The sequence below is a fragment of the Xenopus laevis genome, chromosome 9_10S (assembly GCF_017654675.1).
Source record: "Xenopus laevis strain J_2021 chromosome 9_10S, Xenopus_laevis_v10.1, whole genome shotgun sequence".
Lineage (NCBI taxonomy): Eukaryota > Metazoa > Chordata > Amphibia > Anura > Pipidae > Xenopus > Xenopus laevis.
Window position 1 is genome coordinate 16,742,110 of NC_054388.1, and position 21,763 is coordinate 16,763,872.

A 21,763-nucleotide genomic window follows, 5' to 3' on the forward strand; every position below is an offset into this window, starting at 1 on the left:
CTCAAGCTATTTCTTGTGATTTATTTGAGATTTGGCAGACTTGTTGAAAAAGATAAACAGAATGTGCTTTCACTGCATTCAAGGCTTTATGTGATTAATTTTTAAAATAATGGCACATTTGAGTAGTAGTAGTTCAACCCTTTGTTGTGACTGTTTTGGTTTACAGATAAGCAGAAGTCCATTAGGCAGTGGAATTATCTGTGCACTGGCAAATCTGACAACAAAAACTCACAGCAAAAGTCAAACATACAGTAGCTCGGCTTCCCTGTTTAGCTTAAGAAAAAATGACAATGTGCATGATATGATTAAAACAACAGACGTAAAGTATATTCAGCACAAGCCCTATTAATTTTACTCATCTTAATCAAGGGTGGCTTACTGCATACACATACATACAGACTTCAAATGTGTCTGGAAATCACACAGCACTATTAAAGGGGTTGTTCACCTTTGAATTAACTTTTAGTATAATTTAGAGAGTGATATGTGCCAATTTGCAATTGATTTAAATTTTTTTAATTTTTTGTGGTTTTGGAGTTTTTTAGCTTTTTATTCAGCAGATCTCTAGTTTCCATTTTCAGCAATTTGTTTGCTAGCGTCCAAATTACACCTAGTTACCATTCACTGATTTCAATAAGAGACTGGAGTATGAATAGGAGAGGCCTGAATAGAAAGATAAGTAACAAAAATTAGCAATAACAATACATGTACCTGTATGAGCCCAGCTGCTGGATTTCGCCTCTTCTCAAAATGCTTCTGCCTGTGCTGTTCTTGAACCTTCAGGGCAAATCCAGAGCCCAGGATTCCCTACAGTCAATACAGAAACATTGCAGCAAACTTGGACTAAGTCAACATCAAGATTTTTCTATCTGCCAAACTGAACTGCACTTTATCACCATTTCTTGTCTGTAAAAAAACAGCTGGAGGAATGAGGCCATGTCTTATAACTAGTGATGGGCGAATTTATTTGAGGCGAATTTGCATGTTTCACTGCCGCCGAATAAATTAGCAGCGAAAATTTGCCAGTGACAGTTCCGATGCCGGACCCAATTTTGACGGCGGCGACCATTAACGGACGCCCATTGACTTTAATGGGCGCCCATTTTGCCGCCGATGTCAAAATCAGCATTTCGCAAATTTCGCCGCTGGAAATTCGTGGCGAAGCAAAACAGGAAAAATTCGCCCATCACTACCTTGAACTCTATACGCCCCTGTATAAGGTCATGCATTATGGGTAAAACACAGCATTTAGAAGTCTAGCAAATACGTACCGCGGGAAGAGCAAAGAACGAGACACCAATAAGGGTAAATGTTGCCGCAAGGAGACGCCCATTCCACGTCTTTGGAAACTTATCTCCATAACCAATGGTAGTCAACGTGATCTGAGGTAAAGAGGTGAAACAGTGGTGCTCAAACAGGACATTGCTGAATTAGAGAAGGTCCAGAGAAGGGTAACTAAGCTGGTAAAAGGTATGGAAAATCTTAGCTATGAGGAAAGACTGGCCAAATTGGGGTTGTTCACGGGGAGAAGAGGCGCTTAAAGTGATAGTTACACTAAAAAACTAATGTTTAAAATATGAATGTACATTAAAAGTTACCTATACGTCATGTTGATCGTTTTTTTGCTGAGAGGTTTCTTTTAGTAAGTTATTGTTAGTTGAAGTTTCTAAATCAGTTTTGCCAACCTGACTTTCCCATTTCAGCCTGTCAGTTAGAGACAGTGTTGGACTGGCCCACTGGGATACTAGGAAAAGTCCCGGTGGGCCCAGGTGTCAGTGGGCCCTCATGCTGCTAAACATTTGGCCTATTTCATAGTCATTCCCTATTTCTATAAGAAAAAGAGGCTAAATAGATGGAATAATGGATACTAGGAGAACAGAGGTTGAGCGAGAAAAGGAAGAATAATAGTACTGAGAGTAGGCCTATGGTCTTTTTTTTTTGGTGGGCCCCTGGTCCAAGGTTTTTGGGTGAGCCCCTGGTGTCCCATTCCAACACTGGTTAGAGATTCTAAAGCTAATGGACTATTGCTGCACAAATGTGGCAGCCCCCTCATACAGGAACATAGGGCATCAGACAGGTAATGTAAAAGCATTGTGCAAATACTTTATGGCAAAGCTATAAGTAGCTTTCAAAGCCAATATTATGATAGAGAGAAAAGAGTTTCTGGTGTCCGTATCTCTTTAAGGGGTGATATGATAACTATGTATAAATATATAAGGGGAACATATAATAATCTCTCTAATGCTTTATTTACCATTAGGTCTTTCCAGCTGACATCAGGTCACCCATTCCGATTAGAAGAAAAGAGGTTTCGTCTAAATATTCGGAAGGGGTTTTTTACAGTGAGAGCTGTGAAGATGTGGAATTCTCTCCCTGAATCAGTGGTACAGGCTGATACATTAGATAGCTTTAAGAAGGGGTTGGATGGTGTTTGTCAAGTGAGGGAATACAGGGTTATGGGAGATAGCTCATAGTACAAGTCGAGCCAGGGACTAGTCCGATTGCCATTTTGGAGTCCCCCTCTGAGGCAAATTGGAGAGGCTTCAGATGGGTTTTTTGCCTTCCTTTGGATCAACTAACAGTTAGGCAGGTTAAAATAGAGTTAAAAGGTTGAAATTGGTGGACGTGTGTCTTTTTTCAACCTAACTTACTATGCTACTATGAATGGGGGTGTTTTCCATTATTTGTGATGGGATTATTGTAGCTAAAAGAACCTCACTGTATGGTTTCAGAAAATGCCAAGCAAAAACAATATTAACTTCACTTTGGAGCTGTCATTGGTCCTGGAGTCACCCTGAATCATGACTAGTGTTCCTGTCTTCATATGGGAAACTGTACACTCTTAACCTGTAACTGTTATGCCAAAGTTTCCAATATTCCTGAAACAGGAAAACTAGGGAACTTGGGAAACGGAACCAGTCCATACAAATTTCACCTAGTTACAAGCAAACAATGAAGTTTCCAGTGCCCTACTGCAATACTTAGAGGCAAACTACTCACCAAGCCCCACCACAAGGCATCTGCATAGGTATCAAACATGTCATTTTCCTCTTTCTCAGCCAGATACACCAGGAATGAAGCCAGAATGAGGCACAGAAATCCAATGTACCAAGCAGTTATCAGTTCCTACAAGAGATGAAGAAGTTTCTAGGAGAACACTCTATGTACAGAAGCTTCAGCGATAATTTCTAAATTCCTTCACGGGGGGGGGGGGGGAGATTTATCCCTGAATGTCAATGACTTTTATGTCTTGAAAATTAGTACAGGCACAGGATCTGTTACCCGGAAACCCATTATCCAGAAAGTGCCAAATTATGGAAAGGCCGTCTCCTGCAGACTCCTTTTTATCCAAATAATCCGCATTTTTTAAAATGATTTCCTTTTGCTCTGTAATAATAAAACAGTAATTTGTAGTTGATCGAAACTATGATAAAATAAATCAGTTTTGGAATCAAAACCAGGTTATTGGATTTATTTAATGTTTATATAACTTTCTAGTAGACTTAGGGGCAGATTTATTAAGGGTCGAAGTAAAAATTTGAATTCTCAAATTTTTTTTTTTTCGCTCAAAACTCTCAAATTCGAAATGTGAATCATGCAAACTCGATTCGAGTTTTAATTCGAATTTTGAGACTCATCATACTCTAGCCATTGAATTTGACCATTTGCCACCTTAAACCTGACAAATTGCTGTATAAGTCAATGGGAGAGGTTCAGGGATCAATTTGGTGATGTTTGCAGCCTTCCTGACATTCTGAAAAAAAAAACACGAATCAAGTTGTTATTTTTTTTTTTTTATTCAAGTTTTTCTAATTTGAATCAAATTAGATTCGAGTTTTCAGGTTGGTTCAATTTATCCGAGCTGATAAAATTTGATTGGTCGAATTTCGAGTTTGAGAGTTTATGGGAGTTTTAAAAAAACTCACATGAATTCGAAATTTGACCCTTGATAAATGTGCCTCTATGGAGATCCAAATCACAGAAAGATCCGTTACCCTGAAAACCCCAGCATTTTTGATAACAGGTCCCATACCTGTAATATAAAAATTCTTGTTACTCAAAGAATGCAGATAAGATACCTTGCTATGTGCATACACTACAGAACCCAGAAGCTTCCATGTCCCTCCTCTTCGGTCCATACGAATCATACGTAGAATCTGAAGGAACCTAAGACTCCTGAGGGCTGATGTGGCAAAAACATTCCCCTGGGATCCAGCAGACAGAACAGCTATGGACGCAATCAGCACCATGATGTCTGTACAGAGGGCAGAAAATATAGGTTTTGTTTATTTAATTTCCCCAATTTCTCAGATTTAAATTTCAAAGTTGTACTGAAACATCTCACCAATTACGCAGAATGGTTTGCGGGCAAATTTCAGCCTCCCTCTCCAACCGCGATATCGACAGCAGCATCCGGCGGCCCAGATACGCACAAAGTATTCTACTCCAAATACCACAATGGTTATAATTTCCTGTTAGAGTTAAAAAAGGGCAACTTTTTCAATGCACCCTGCAAACACCAGTCAGTAATGTTGGGGTGAGTGGAATAATTTGCTGGAAATTCTTTCAATTTCAATAGGCATGGGCGAACTTTTTCGCCTTGTTTCGCTGCGGAAATGACGCCCATAGACTTGCATGGTGGTGTGGGTCAAAAAAAAATGACGCGCATCAAAATTTTTCTGACGCCCATAGACTTTAATGGGCATCAGCGACATTTCGACATTTTTAGCGAAACAAAATGGGTCAAATTCACTCATCCCTACTTGTCAATCATTTTGCAAGTATGGAACAAAATATTGCATTGGATTGATATAACCCTGCAGGAGCAATTTCCAATAGTCCATGGTTTCAGGGGCTCTGATGTTACCTGCCCGTTGCTTAAACTTCCATGCCAGTACCACAACTCTCTTCTATTACCCCGAGCCCCTGTAGCTCAACCCATATTTTATTTAAAGCAATATTGCTTACAAATGTTCCCATTAAAATGCAACACAATCTACTTGATCTGTATATACCTGGCTCAATATTCTCTGTTCTTTCAACTGAAGCTGAAAGCACTGAAAACAACTAAATAATGGGAGGATAGTGGAGAGTAAAGCCAAACAGTTAGGGGAGAATAGAAAAGGAAAGGGGATGAGAGACAGAAAGAGGGAGACGAAGGGAAATTGAGTTATTGGGTAGAGCAGGGATCCCCAACCTTTTGAACCTGTGAGCAACATTCAGAAGTAAAAGGAGTTTGGGGAGCAAAATTAGCATGAAAAATGTTCTTGGGGTGCCAAATAAGTGCTGTGATTGGCCATTTTCTAGCCCCTATGCGGATTTTCAACCTACATTGAGGCTCTGGCAGTGCATCTGGTTTTTATATAACCAAAACTTGCCTCCAAGCCACAAATTCAAAAATAAGCTCCTGCTTTGAGGCCACTGGGAGCAACATCCAAGGGGTTGGAGAGCAACATGTTGCTCACGAGCTACTGGTTGGGGATCACTGGGGTAGAGAGACAAATCGAGAGGAGAAATATAGAAGGAGAGAGATAAGTGAAGATGGGCGAAAGTAAGGTCAAACAGTTTGGGGGAGAAGGAAAAACAACTGGAAAGCAGAGGGGAAAGCTAGAACAGGAGTGGAGAGTTTAAGGTTTCAGGGTGGCCATATGGCACCCCTGTGAAACACTGGGTGGACAGGAACTGACATCATGTAATATTGATGTGACACAAGTTTTCATTAAGATACTGCACTAAAAACCAACACATTTTTACATTTTTTCTGTGGATAAACGAAGGAACTTACCAATATATAGAGGGCTCCTTCCGAGCTGCTTTCATACTCCTTGATCGTAGAGAAGACAGAGAGCACAAGGCAAGAGAAAACCAGCAGGAACCTGCACAGAGGCCAGAAGCTTCCTGAGTAATGCAATAGCATATAGGCACATATATACCCCCATCTTTCCCCCAACCACTGTCACAGTGTAACCCCCATATCATATATGCACATAATGTAACTGTATAATATATAGGCACAGATATACCCCCATCTTTCCTCCAACCACTGACACAGTGTAACCCCCATATCATATATGCACATAATGTAACTGTATAATATATAGGCACATATATACCCCCATCTTTCCCCCAAATACTGTCACAGTGTAACCCCCATATCATATATGCACATAATGTAACTGTATAATATATAGGCACATATATACCCCATCTTTCCTCCAACCACTGTCACAGTGTAACCCCCATATCATATATGCACATAATGTAACTGTATAATATATAGGCACAGATATACCCCCATCTTTCTTCCAACTACTGTCACAGTGTAACCCCCATATCATATATGCACATAATGTAACTGTATAATATATAGGCACACATTTACCCCATCTTTCCTCCAACCACTGTCACAGTGTAACCCCCATATCATATATGCACATAATGTAACTGTATAATATATAGGCACAGATATACCCCCATCTTTCCCCCAACCACTGTCACAGTGTAACCCCCATATCATATATGCACATAATGTAACTGTATAATATATAGGCACAGATATACCCCCAACTTTCCCCCAACCACTGTCACAGTGTAACCCCCATATCATATATGCACATAATGTAACTGTATAATATATAGGCACAGATATACCCCCATCTTTCCTCCAACCACTGTCACAGTGTAACCCCATATCATATATGCACATAATGTAACTGTATAATATATAGGCACAGATATACCCCCATCTTTCCTCCAACCACTGTCACAGTGTAACCCCATATCATATATGCACATAATGTAACTGTATAATATATAGAAACAGTACAAGTGCTGTGTATGAGTCAGTTAATCAGTTGCTAGCTAATGTGAATGTCGCAGAAATATGAAGAAAAAATAGTTAATGTTTTTTGCCAAGATCTTACAATTGGATAATGAAAGAGGAGATTTAGTTTGTGGCTTTTGTAAAAAAAAACAAGATGCGAAATTTCCCAGGCCCAGTAAAAATGGCAGTTCAGCCACAGGGAGCAGAATACCGAGTGTTACAGAGATAGATAAGTCCATTTTTTTCACTCATGTGGTCCTATATACTGTAAATTACTGTAACAGTTGGCAACTTGAATCTAGAATCAATGTCAAGCACCCTTGTCTCGGCTCTTGCTTCTGCCTGTAGCAACCGCCTTTGGCCTCAGTAGGAGCCCTCAGCTACTCAGATGCCGCCAGGTCTTAAAACGAGAGGTGCAAGGCGAAAGGTTCTAAACAAGCGAAGGGGCACAACTGTAGGTAAAGTCTTTGGGCAGAAGGTCGTGGTACAAGACGTTAGGCAATAGGGTAGTCAGATCAGGCCGGGTCGGGGCAGGCAGAGAGTAAACGTAGTCGGGCAGACAAGGGTCAAACCAGGAAGTCAATCAGAGGGGTTAAGCAGAAGAAGTAGTCGGTATTTAGGCAAAGGTCAGGATCCAGAGGTCAGAATAGTCAAAAGCCAGGCAGGGGGTCACAACAGGGATCAAATACAGAATACTCAGAAGCTCTAAAGCACAGAAGCACCAGGAACAAGATCCTATAACGGGCAATGTGTAGAAATGCTTTGTGGCTTTAAAGACTTTCAAATTTCGCGCCACTGTACGCTGACGTCACATGCCAGCACGCATGCGCAAACAAACCAGAAAGCTGCGTGCCCTAACTATTACCCTTTTGTGGCCCAAGGGAGCAGCAGCGTGGCGGGCATCCCCGCCACACCACCATGGTAAGTTATCACAATCACTTAAATTAATTATTTTATTTAATCTTTATTTCTAAATATACATACCACTATCCAACCCATTTTGAAACTCGCTATAAACTTACCAATGCTCATTCTTGGTTTGAAATCCCATAACTTGTCTTTACAGTAAAGTAACCCTTCCTATGCTAGTGGTGAAATCTCCTTTCCACCTGCAATGACTCACTAATTCTCCCCTCTCTTGGTAGGGAATTCTATAACCTGACTGTCCTTACAGTATAGAAACCCTTCCTATACTGATGGTGAAATCTCCTCTCATTCCAATGAATCACTCATTCCCATGTCTCTTGGTAGGGAATCCTATAACCTGACTGCTCTTGCAATATAGAAACCCTTCCTATGCTGATGGTGAAATCACCTTACTCTAACCCAACTCTCTATATTTTAAGATAATTTCCTCTACATATGAAAAAATCGAACACAAATGAAAAAACCCCATGTGCAAGATTTATTTCCGAGTATCATGCCAGATGCACATTGAGAGCCCAATCAGCCCAAAGAAAAACAGGTTCTGGTGCACATAATTTGTTCTTGTAACGGCTCAGTGCTCAGCTGTCCTCTTTCCTTTATGAGCTCTGCGAGGGAACGCATTTATCATGTTACTTCCGTGCGTCAGCGAGGAACCTGTCATTAAAAATCTGATCTCTGATTTCTCATTATTAATTCCCTTCCTGACACAGTCCTGATGATTCCAGCATTATTTTTATATCGATTGAGACTTCCTTAAATCTGTTCCTCTGAGCTGCACAGTGCCGGAGAATTAATGGCTACACTGCCAATCTGAATGCTAAGCACAGAAATCAGAACGTGGCTCTGACCCAGAGTTTCTCAAATTGTGGGGTTAGATATGAGGGTCCTGCCTAGCAATCAGGGTGACTTTCAAAGTCAGAGTGCTTATTTGTGCCCTGGGTACCCCTGGAACTGTAACAGTAGATAGTTGTGGTTACCCCATAGTTTCTATATATTTGTTACCTTGTTATGAGCTAAGGGGGCCCAGCCTGAAGGCCATTTAGGGGGAGATTTGGGGTGAGTGCTTATTTGTGCCCTGAATACTCCTTGAACTGGAGTGACCATTACCCCAATCTTTCCATATCTGTAACCTTGTTATGAGCTATGGAGGCCCAGCCTGATGTACAGTTAGGGTGATATTTGTGGTGAGTACTTATTTGTGCCCTGGGTACCCCTAAAACTACAGCAGAGTGACTCCCCAATATCTCTGCATATCTGTAGCCTTGTTATGAGCTCAGGGGGGCATCCTGAAGGCCAGTTAGGGTGAGATTTGTGGTTAGTGCTTATTTGTGTATCTGTTGGAGGCTCACCTCTCTATATTTTGTAACATAGTAAGTTAGGTTGAATAAAAACACATCCATCAAGCTTTTAAGAATATATATATAGATATAGATATAGATATAGATATAGATATAGATATAGATATAGATATAGATATATAACCTGCCTAACAGCTAGTTGGTCCAGAGGAAGGCAAAAAAAAAACAAACAAACATTTGAAGCCTGTCCAATTTGCCTCAGAGGGGGAAAACGTTCATTCCTGACTTCTAGATGACTATGGGACTAGTCCCTGGATCAACTTGTACTATGAGCTATCTCCCATAACCCTGTATTCCCTCACTCTCTAGAAAGCCATCCAACCCTTTCTTAAAGCGAAGATCAGCCAGTGCAATTGATTCTGGGAGAGAATTCCATTATCAGTAAAGATAGGTTATAAACAATACATTGTGTGAATGACCAGAAAATAAGAATTCAATTGCACAGCTGCAGGATCAATGATACAATTATTGCTAATAAATCAACACAGATTCAATAGATCAATGGAACTGACACAGCTAAAGTTTAGTGAAGCCATGAGAAAATGTAATTAAAAGTATTTACTGATAATCCATACAAATTCCTGCACATTCTGTAACTTCTCAGCTGTAGAATAAACACAGGCAAAGCCACAGTACCAAGCAAAGAGATACCCAAGTCATGAATCAGAATATGAACTTGGACAGTTTGTGCCCAATTTGTACCAATCTCACCCACACTTTCACAGATCTGCCCAACTGCAGCTGATTCAGTTTGATGCTCAGCCAATTTGCTTGTCTTTACAAACAAGAAAATGGATATTAGGCCCTTACAAAAACTCCTATTTACACACTGCACAGGTCACTGTCAATTGTCAGGATGAAACAGGCTCCAGCAGAGACAGACCTTGGCACTTGAGGTTGCCCTTCTAGAGACAAATTGTATCAAATGGTTTCTGATGTCCAACAAATAACGTAGAATCCAAAGTTGGCACATCTAGTCGACTATGAAAGGGTGTAGATAATCAATACTATGAGACAACTGCTCTTCATTTTTTATGGTTTTCTGGTTATTTTGTTTTTTTGCTCAGCAGCACTCTCATTTGCTATTTCAGCAGCTGTCTGGTTGCTAGGGCCTTATTGACCCTAACGACCAGGCCAGGGCTACTACTGCCATGAGGCAAGGAGAGAACTTTGTCTCAGGCGGCTGCTTACAAGGGGCAGAAAAAAAAGCCTCTTCTTGTAACTTTTCAGAAAATCCTGCTCCGCTAGTGCAGAGAACGCTATTGCGCTTATTGCACTACCGATGTTGCCTCCTTTTGACCCACTCCAACTCTAATTTTTAAGCATGGATCGGGAGGGGGGAGGCATCGGGTCTGCTGCCGCCTGAGGATCGCCCTAGACCAGGCAGAGGTTTCAACAAGAGATTGGAATATAAATAGGAGAGGCCTGCATAGAAAGATAGATAATAAAATGTAACAATAAGATGATAGCATAACAGAGCTGGAAAAGAGGCAAATAACTAAAAAACTTTAAAAAAGAAACAATGAAAGCCAATTGCCACATTGCTAGGAATTGAAAATTTGATGACATTTTAAAAGTTAACCACCCCTTTAAATGCTTAATTCTGGTTTTAAGTCTTTCAAATAATTTTGTATTTATACCATTCATGTTCAAACTCCTTCTAAACACCTACCGTGTTCCATTTCTTTACCCCCCTTTCAGTAAATAAACAATTTCTTATGTTGCCTTTAGTTTTCCTCCAAGTTATCTCACTGTTTTATCACGTGAAAACGTTTTTCTGATTGAACTGCATCTCAAATTGAATCTCGCCCATGAGTTTTCAAATGATAAACCTTTTTCTCACTAGAATTGAATCTGGCCCTTTATGTTGTGGCCCTTTATGTTGTGGCCTTTGGGTCAACTCATCTCCCACTCCCAGACAATGCCTTCCTCTTGATAATTCCCATCATCTATTTAATTGTACCTATCATATCTCCTCCTTCCCTCCTCTTGCTGTAGCTACATATATTAAAGGTTTGGGGACTTCCCTTACATTATTTTTTATTGAGCCCATGAATCATCACAATTACTTAAACCTGAACAGTTTTTAATATATGAATATCATTCTGCAGACTGGGACTCCAAACCTGAATCCAATATGCAAGGAGGGGCCTCACTAGTACCCTAGATTGGCAGTATAACCTCCTCTCTCTATTACTCATCCCTTATCTTACCCTGTCTGGTATTTTATTTGTGTAGGAGAGCTGTATATACTTATCACTTCTCTGTAACCCTCTGTGAGCTGACAGGAAGGAAGAGGGAGAGAGGAAGTGCTGCTGGGAGAGAGAAGCAGCCGAGTAATAGTAAAGTATTCATGTTCCCAGAGTTTCTATGTGGGAAACTTAGTAGGGAACCCAAGTGGCAGAAAAGCACGGAAAACCAAAGTGAGTCCTTCTCAGGACTTTGAAGCTAGAGTCCTGCAGCGAGTCGGGTACCCGCAAAAACTTGCAGTACCATGCTGGTTGCAGGTAGAAGTTTTGGGAGCGGATATAGACGCGGGTCAGAGGCTCTTTGGGTTTGTGGGTCGCGGGTCTTTTCAATAACAAGTTTTACTCCTTTTTTTGTGATCACGCCTACTTCTAATGATGTCATGTCCGGGTTACAAAAAAAGGAAGAATAGGAAAAGTACCCCGCTTAATCATTAACCTAAGGCAGTCACAATATATGTAGTATTATTGTTCTCTACAATCACAAATTAATTACACCCTGGTGAGAGGCCCCTGATTGTCTACAAATTGGAACAATCTCTAATAAGTTGAATTATATATTATAAAGCGCAGTGCAATGAATCAAATTAATTCATCCGACTCAAAATAAATGTAATAATTTAAATCAAATTCATTAAGATAAAGTGCCGTGCAATACAATTCATTCAAATAAATAGATTTAACCACCAGTTCATAATCTTTCCCACGTTGGAACCAATTATATGACAAAGGAGGTCCCCAGGCAGGGTTTAGATCCTCCCTAATTCTAAGTGTAACAGCGTTACTCAAATTAGTGCGGTAAATTAATTAGTCTGATTCCAACTTCCAATTAAGCTGAAAATGAATTCATTAAGTTTAAGGTGCTAAAAGTGCTGATAGTGCTGATTAAATAATTGATCATAAGATAAAAACTGGAATCAATGCTCAAATTCATGAAATATAGAGAGAAACTGAAAAAAGAAGAGTTGGAGTTGTCCCAAAACTACTACCTATATTTTTCTATCCCTGGGACACCACAAAGGTGGAGAAGGCAGAGCAACCGGGACTGTGGTCTCAATATTACAACTAAGCCCTAAGCTGTTGAAGGCTATTATATCCTAAAAAAACACAAATCCACGGCCTCTTGTGAGTTCAGTATAAATAGAGAGAGAAGGTATGAGCCAAGCACGCATTTCCAAAACAACCACCCCACTAAGTTGGTATTAATCCAAGTTAAATAGTTAGAATTTAGCTAAAAAGATTCCGGATATTAAAACCAAACGCCGGCGCGCGTTTCGCAATAATAGCTTTTTCAAGGCGTAGTAGTCACTTCTGGGTTTACAATGACAGCACTTCCTATTTTACTCCCTTTTTTCTGATCACGCCTACTTCGAATGATGCCACTTCCGGTTTACAATGACAGCACTTCCTGTTTCTTGATGGTTAGCGGGTCGTGGATTGGCTAATGGATAAAGGTTCTTGCAGGTCGGTTAGCGGGTCCAAGTGGGTAAGTATGCGGGTTGGGTTTAATAAATTGGTTCCGCGCAGGACTCTATTTGAAGCATTCCCCTCAGCAGTCCAGAGATCATCAGATGTGTTATTTGAGAGAAGTTGCTCCTAGCTGGCAGGCTACCTGTATCACTGGAATTTAAAGATATAGTGTCCTGACAAATAAATCCATTAACAGTTCTACTGTGTATGTGTACTGCGGATCAGAGAAGTTCCCAGGGAGGGGTATTACAGTTCAGCCTGTCCTGATCCTGAATCGAGGCACGCCATTTTAAAGTGTACCTGCTCTCCCATATAGCGGAGGCACAGGATTTCCGTAGCGCCACTAGCAACTAAATGTGTGCTAGATCTCATGCAGTAGCAGAAGAGGGCTATATTTGCAAAAGTTATTGCATTTCTTTTATCTGATATATTCCCAACATCCCCTCCTTTTCATATCACAAATCACTATCTCCCCCCAAATGCTGCCTGGTCATTTGAGAATGGCATAAATGCAGATTAAGGGGTAAGTGCAGTAAGCACAATGGGGAAGGGAAACACATGCCAAATTAACGGCAATGAAACCACATTTCATTTATTTAAGGCTTTTAAAGGAGGAAGTTCCATCCAGCCTCATAGGGAGGGAAATGAGTTCCAGTGCCATGCCGCAGCCTGTATGACTTCCTTGCTCAGCTCTGATGGCCTTCCTCTCCTAGCCTTGTGCCTGCTGAGGTCATTATTGCCCTGAATTATGAACTAAGTACAGGTATGGAACCAGTTATCCAGAATGCTTGGGATCTGGGGGTTTCCCATATAGCAGATCTTTCCATAATTTGGATCTTCATACTTTAAGTCTAATAGAAAACCATGTAAACATGGAATAAGCACAATAGGCTGGGTTTGCTTCCTTTAATGATTAATTATATCTTATTTTGGATCAAGTACAAGGTGCTGTTTTATTAAAACAGGAAATATTTTTTAAAATTTGGCTGTAACTGAAAGAGACAGTGAACAAGAAAAGATCCAGTGAGAATCCAGACCAGAACATCATAACATATAAAAGCAGAGAAGCTGTTGCACCAATGTTAGAAACTCTAATATTCTCCTACTGGAGTAGAATGTCCTAATATTACATTTTAAAAGTAGCCTGGCACTGCCCAGAGAGAATGCCCAGGAGATAGATGCCTGCCCTCTACTGTCATTAAACAAGGGCTGTAATTTTCTTATTACTCAGTGACTTAACTAGATAATAGTAAAAAGATGTCAGAGCCCTGGGATAATAGATTCCCCATTAATGGAATTTCATTTTACATTCCAGGGCAACGTTAGGATCTCTCTTATGTTTTAAACACTGTTCTGGCCAGAGCTTTCCGAACAGTGCAACAGCATCTCTAGTCATCTCTACAGCCCGTTGCTAGGCTGCATTTCTAGGGGGATATTGGATGGATACCTGAATTCATTCTGTATATAAATGTTTCAATTAAATATGGGAAAATAAATTCAAAATAATAAAGCATACAAACCAGACTTATCGCATGTAATAAACCTGTGTAGTGTGTTCCACATGCCCAAGGTCTGTGCAATTTGCTGAGCTCTGGTCTTCTCTTATACCCCGTGCATCCAAACTCCCCATCAGCAGACAGAACATGCTGTCAGCAAATCAAGAAGTGCACAAGTATATAGTTTCCCCCCAGGGACAGAAGATCTATACAGACTGCAAGGCCTAATGTCTTCTGCTCTTAGCATGAAATACTGTAACCTCTACTCCGCAATGCATCATACAGTATTGCCTTACATGCTCTGCAGTGTCTGCAGCTTGGTCACCCCTGCACACTGAATGCCATCCTGGGACATCTGGATCAAAGCAAAACAGGCTTTGTAGAGTCCCATGCAACCTATGAACATTCAGATGTTCCTCTTACAGCTTTAGGTTTCATTGCAAGAGAATCACCTAAACAACTGAAAGGTTGCAAGTTGGGCAACATTTATTTAATGTGGTACTGTTGCCATTTTATCCTGCTATCTCTGTCTTATTCTACTGTACCCACCATGTCCCTATTGCCTCTATCTTTCCCTACTGTCTACATCATGCCCCTATTGTCTCCATCATGTCCTACTGCTTCCATTTTGCCATACTGTCTCAACCTTCTCTACTGTACCCATCATGTCCTACTGTTTCCAATTTGCCATACTGTCTCAACCTTCTCTACTGTCACCATCTTATCCTACTGTTTCCATCTTGTCCTGCTTTCCCCAGCTTGTCCTGCTGTCTCCAGCTTGTCCTGCTGTCTCCAGCTTGTCCTACTGTCTCCATCTTGTCCTACTGTCTCCATCTTGTCCTACTGTCTCCATCTTGTCCTACTGCCTCCATCTTACCCCACTGTATTGATCTTGCCTGCTGTCTCCAGCTTGTCCCGCTGTCTCCAGCTTGTCCCGCTGTCTCCAGCTTGTCCCGCTGTCTCCAGCTTGTCCCGCTGTCTCCAGCTTGTCCCGCTGTCTCCAGCTTGTCCTGCTGTCTCCAGCTTGTCCTGCTGTCTCCATCCTGTCCTATGGTTTTCAACTTGTACAACTATCTTCAGCTTGTCCAAGTATCTCCAGGTTGTCCTAATTTCTACTGCTTGTCCTACTGTCTCCAGCTTGTCCAATTGTCTCCAGCTTGTCCAAATATCTTTGGCTTGCCCTTCTGTTTCCATCTTGTCCTACTGCCATAATTTTGTCCATTTGCCACCATTGCCCTACGGTCTAGCACTACAGCCCTATTTACACCATCATACCCCCACATCAGAAAATTTCTGCCACCTGCTATGTTATAACCTAAATAATGTTCTGAATGCTGGCATATTCATTATTAATATTTATTATAGATAGGAATATTTTACACTCTGGTGCCCTGTCTCATGACTGTCTCTAGTATCTTGTATTCTCTCTTATGTGGATATAATTGCTAAATGGTGTCCATCAGTTATTCCTAGATATCAGTGGGTGCCACCTGTGTAAATGCCTTCTTATGGGGCCCAATAGAGTGGAAAGGGCAGGGGATGCTGAAGGCCAGTTATGGTGACTAGAGTGAATATAGTGTCACATACTCGTGAAGTACTGGACCCATATAGCCTGCAATACATGTCAGTCTGACTCAGAACCTCGGGGGATGTCATTAAATCTCTGCTAATTCCACATTTCTCCTAACAGGCCACAGGGCTATAAATCTCTGAATGGGAACCTAAGCAGATGCTGAGCCAACACAGAAAGTGGCAGAAAGTGCTGATCTCATTTGGCTTCCCAGAAATCACATCTGGATACAGGAAGGCTGCTGTGGATCTTAAGAAGTCACAAAAAACTGGTTTTGACCCAACTGCATGGGGAGAACAACTACTTAGTGATGGTGGATGGGTCAATATGATTTCTGATTCCCAGTTTAATGGCACATTCACTACTGAGGTTGAGAAATCACAGAATTCTACCCCACACTCAGCCTTTGAGCTGACTAGCATTCCTTTCCTCCATTCTCTCTGAATTATAAATAATCAGACGAATATCCAACTTCTACTGACAGAATATTTCAAGCGTCCCAGTCCCACTACAGGCACACATGCGTATATCTCAGGCATGGAGCAAGAAAATATACCTTATTGATTATACTCCAGATTTGTGATTATACATTTTTAGATTGTAAGCTTAGATTGTAAGCTCTTTTGGTCAGGCACCTCTTTATTTCTTGTATTGATTTTTGTTTTTTCTAGGTAATCTTTATTTTCAATGTATATACCCATGTATACATCAATTTATTGAACAGCTCTGCAGAATATGTTGGCACTAAATACATGTAATAGTAAGACTATAACAACAATAATAATTAATTTACCGCTACTGTAAATGATACTGATATTAAAAGTAACTGAAGGGTTCTGTTACCATATAAAGGCCCAAGGCTACAAGCTGAGTTATACAGGGAACTCTGTATTATAAGGGATAATGTACCCCCTACTGTAAAGTATAAGGATATTAGAAGTCAGTGAGGGGTTATGTGCCTATATAAAGGCACAAGGCTGCAGGCTTAGCTATACAAGGAACTTTGAGTATCACTCATGTATTATAAAAAGGGATAATGTACCCCCTACTGTGAATGATAAGGATATTACAAGTCACTGAGGGGTTCTGTGACCAAATAAAGGCACAAGGCTGCAGGCTGAGTTATACAAGGAACTTTGAGTATCACTTATGTACTGTACTTTAAGCTATAATGTACCCCCTACTGTCAATTATAAGGATATTAGAAATCAGTGAAGGCTTCAAACATACATACACAGGTCTGCAGTCTGAGTTATACAGGGAACTCTGAGTATCACTCATGTATTATAAGGGATAATGTACCCCCTACTGTAAATATTAAGGATATTAGAAGTCACTGAGGGGTTCTGTGACCATATAAAGGCACAAGGCTGCAGGCTGAGTTATACAAGGAACTCTGAGTATCACTCATCTATTATAAGAGATAATGCACCCCCTACTGTAAATGATAGGGATATTAGAAGTCCCTGAGGGGTTCTGTGACCATATAAAGGCACAAGGCTGCAGGCTGAGTTATACAGGGAACTCTGAGTATCACTCATGTATTATAAGGGATTATGTTTCCCCTATTGGAAATTACATAGTGAATAATTTACCCTAATTGTAAAATATAAGGATATTATGTCACCAAAGAGTTCCATGATCATATGAAAGCACAAGGACTTTGGCATGAAACCTGACCTCTAATATCCTCATATTTTACAACATTACATTTATAAACATTATTTATTACACAGGTTTCAGTGAGTCATGCCATACAAATGAAAAGAAATTCACTGGCACTCAGGTAATGCTCGCAGGGTGAAACCCTTGCTTTAAATTTATTCAATGCGGCATGCAAATTTAAAGCAAGGGTTTCACCCTGCGAGCATTACCTGAGTGCCAGTGAATTTCTTTTCGTTTGGACTGTTGAGGGGTTGGCCGATCCCCTATTTCGCTGGGCACCAGGGATTCAAGTTTCAAGAGGGCCAGGGTGTGCGCTTGTAATTTGGAGAAGCTATATCATGCCATACAAATGACATCACTTAGCAACAATTATAAATGATGACATCACCAATCACCATTTATAAGGATATAAGGAAATTCATGGCTCTTGTGTATTATAGGAAGGAACATTAGAAATCACTAAGTAGTTTTCTGCACTAATTGTATCAGCCCTCAAGTTAATGGTCTCTGAGAGTGCACATTCCATGATATATAAACACTGGCACTAATCATTACAAATATAACCAATCACTCAGTAACTCACTGGACAAGAAAAACAGATCTGACAATATATTGGAAATATGTTACCCACAGTAGTGATAGTAACTGAATTGTTCCCCTCCCAAACCCAGAGGGCACATTTTCAGAATAATTTGAGCTATTAGCTTCTGTCTGGCTTATTTTATATAGTCACAAGGAGAGGGGGGGGGTATAACAATGAAAAAATTGCTGTCCCTTCTTGATATGACACACTGTAACAGTAAACAATAAGAGGGTTGTGATAGTGATGGTTATGTGATTGAACCAATAGAATTATTTCCCTTTGTGTAAGTATTGACTGGGTTGGGCTCAGGGCAGAGACACAATATGCAATCGCACTTTCTTTATGTTCAGGAAGAAAACATGAGCTCAGGGCTGGCACAGGGGGACAGGGATCATATCCCCAACAAACCAAAGTAGGCAAAGAGAAGGAAATAGTTTAATCCCTTCCAACTACAGGATGGATAGGGGTTTACAAATCATGTCTGGCACAGTTCTGAAAAGAGTGGGTGAGTTTCATGCCTGGCCCAATGTATTCATATAAACAGTCATATGTAGCTTTGCTTAAAGGTGTACACTCAGCCCAGAATACCCATTTTTAAATTATATTCTCATGTTCTATGGCAACTAATAATAAATATCTGCAGTTTTCATAAAACAAGTCATTTTAAAACTGACAAAGAGCCTCCGGCAGGCTTTTTCTCAGATTATTCTGCTTATTTATCTCCTTGAACCCTGCAGTGATGCAAAGAGTGGTTATCGGAGAGGATCTGTGCAGCCACTGGGACAGAATGCTCTGTTATACAGATAACTAGAATCTCAGCCATAACGCAGGACAGGACTGCTGCTTATAATGGAGATCAGATAGGATCTGTGCAGCCATTGGGACAGAATGCTCTGTTATACGGATAGCTAGAATCTCAGCCATAAAGCAAGGCAGGACTGCTGCCAGGGGCGATCCTGGCCCCTCCGCCACCTGAGGCAGCAGCAGTTGCTGCTGCCCCCCATCCCACAGAAATTCGCTCTTAAAGTACCAGGAGCAGCATTTTTGCTGCCCCTGGTACCTAGTGGGGTGCTGCCGCCTGAGGCGACAGCCTCAACTTGCCTCATTGGCGAAGCACCCCTGACTGCTGCTTACAATGGGGATGAGACAGGATCTGTGCAGCCACTGGGACAGAATGCTCTGTTATACAGATAACTAGAATCTCAGCCATAAAGCAGGAAAGAACTGTTGCTTACAGTGGGGATCAGATAGGATTTGTGCAGCCATTGGGACAGAATTCTCTGTTATACAGATAACTAGAATCTCAGCCATAAAGCAGGGCAGGACTGTTGCTTACAATGGGGATCAGAGAGTATCTGTGCAGCCACTGGGACAGAATGCTCTGTTATACAGATAACTAGAATCTCAGCCATAAAGCAGCGCAGGCCTGTTGCTTACAATGGGGATCAGATAGTATCTGTGCAGCCACTGGGACAGCTCTGTTATATAGATAACTAGAACCTCAGCCATAAAGCAGGACAGGACTGCTGCTTACAATTGGGATCAGATAGGATGTGTGACACTAGGACAGAAAAAAATGCTTGTAAAATCCAGGAAAATGTAAAATCAGGAGAATTTGTTATGTATAATATACAGGTGGGACCATAAAACAGCAATGTAAAATGAGGGAAAACTTAAAATTGGGGTATGTAAAATTGAGGTTCCACTGTAGTTAGAATCTCAGCCATAAAGCAGGGCAGGACTGCTGCTTACAATGGGGATCAAATAGGATGTATGACACTGGGACAGAATACTCGGTTATACAATACAAAATCTAGGTGCAAAGATGGAACACTAGGGTGTCTATTGCCTGATAATGGGGTATTTAACAAACCCTTATTGATAAAGGCACATGTGGGCACGATACGAATCCAGTACCCCATGCAAACATATCATACATGAAGCCCTCTACAATTTCATGACTTAACATGGCCCCCCGAAAACGAACAAAAAGGCAAGTTACAATATTTATTCACACACAGTATGAGAAATTTTTGAAATTCCAGTTTGCAGCTTTGATCACACTAATGTGCAGTGCATGGGGACCCAGGGGAGAAGGGGGTACAATTTCAAGGTACAACACACACAGCACAGTATATTAGGGGGGTTGGCTAAACACTTAAGCATAGACTTAGGAAATGAGGGCCCTTTGGGTCCCTGGCACTGACACGCAGGCATGCCAGTGTAGATAAGGGCCCCTGGGGAGCATAGTACAGATATATGGGTGCAGCTCTCACACACACTCAGGAGCCAAGGTACTTACACATAGGCATGGTAGATGAAGGCCCAGCCCCGGGGTCTCTCCAGCACATTGTAGAGGAAATTCTGGAGCTTGCGATAAAAGGCATTGCGTTTGGGAGGCTTCCCAGTGCCTGAGACCCCCGATCGGGGTTTGATAAGGATACTGTTTCGTTTTAGCTCATCTGAGCCATCTATAAGGAGCGCCCCATCTCTGCTGGTGTCTGGGGGTCCCGAGTCCAGTCCCACAAAGCCCACCTTTAGCTTCTTTTCTCCAGTGGGGCCGGGGTAAACCCCCCCATTGCGGGATTTCTGCACCATGGTGCTTAGACTGGTGGACTTTCCGACGTGCTCATGGTGTCAGGATAAGGGGCAGTAGCATGGATTTGGGGGGGGGGCAAGTGCTTGTCAGGGTGAAAAGAAGGGTGCTCAGCTCTAGGGTGGGGGTGACTGGCTACCAGTGGGGAGTGGGTACCAGGGTGGGAGCGATGTGGATGAGGAGGGTGAATCTTTCGGTGGGGGATGTAGTGGCTTCTCTCTCCGCAGCTGAATGGGAACTGCTTGTGAGCTGAGTGAATCTCTGCAATCCGCCTGAGCGCTCCTCCCTATTAACCCTTCCCAGCCTAAACAAATATATTTATTCTTTGTCCCACTATGGTCAGTCCCTGTTATTAGCTCCAGCCCAAAAACACAGGAATTCTATTAAATGTACCAAACATAATGATTTTGCCTAAAGCAACATTAGTGTTTGGTGCTCATCTGCAATGCATGGCCCATTAAATGTAGCCATATGGCAACACTTTCAATTGCCCCTCCTGCATCCACTTAGTCGCCTCTAAGCTGTGGTTGATGATCAGCCAGACTTCTTTATGGAGCCTTTAAATTAACACAAACCTCCTGGATTGTGTTCTCATCTCTTCTGGATTCAGGTGGGAGGAAACAAGCTGTGAAAGATCATAAGCACAGTAGCACAAGCTGTCCAGAGCACAAAACAATTTGGAAACACTAGGACAAAGTTGACAGCTGCAAAGTAGAGGCAGAAGGGCAAAATAATCACAGTAGGGGAAGAATCACAGAATTAGAATCACAACTGTAGATCAACATGGGCTCACTAGAGCAACACTGAAATGATAGAAAAAGCAACAGCAAAATAGCAACTACATGCTATATGGATACTGTAGTTTGGAAATAGTAGAGTATGATATAGACAGTAGGACGAAATGGAGACAATGGAGCAAGATGATGACAGCAGGGAAAGTTGCTGAAATACTTGATATTATTGTTGCTCACCCTGCAACCCTTTAGTTCTTAAGTATCTCACAGCAACTGAAGGCTGTTGGGGAGGGAT

General features: G+C 41.4%; 1 protein-coding gene across 6 annotated transcripts in view; it reads right to left on the reverse strand.

Annotated features, from left to right (window-relative positions):
- kcnq2.S (potassium channel, voltage gated KQT-like subfamily Q, member 2 S homeolog) overlaps positions 1-21,142 on the reverse strand; it is a 44,046-nt gene extending 22,904 nt beyond the window's left edge. For 2 of the 6 annotated variants that reach the window (XR_005964500.1, XR_005964501.1), the window contains exons 1-7: positions 20,441-21,142; positions 5,786-5,876; positions 4,346-4,472; positions 4,080-4,255; positions 3,001-3,126; positions 1,272-1,382; positions 712-807 (exon numbers count right to left, since the gene is read on the reverse strand). Coding sequence is in view for 4 of the 6 variants with exons in the window: in XM_018238263.2 (XP_018093752.1) it covers positions 712-807; positions 1,272-1,382; positions 3,001-3,126; positions 4,080-4,255; positions 4,346-4,472; positions 5,786-5,876; positions 20,441-20,736 (1,023 nt within the window). In the remaining 2 variants the exon portion in view is untranslated. The remainder of the gene's footprint in view (positions 1-711; positions 808-1,271; positions 1,383-3,000; positions 3,127-4,079; positions 4,256-4,345; positions 4,473-5,785; positions 5,877-20,440) is intronic. The other 4 variants (XM_018238263.2, XM_041577910.1, XM_041577912.1 and 1 more) reach the window with 3 other exon arrangements.
- Between the last annotated feature and the right edge of the window lie 621 nt (positions 21,143-21,763).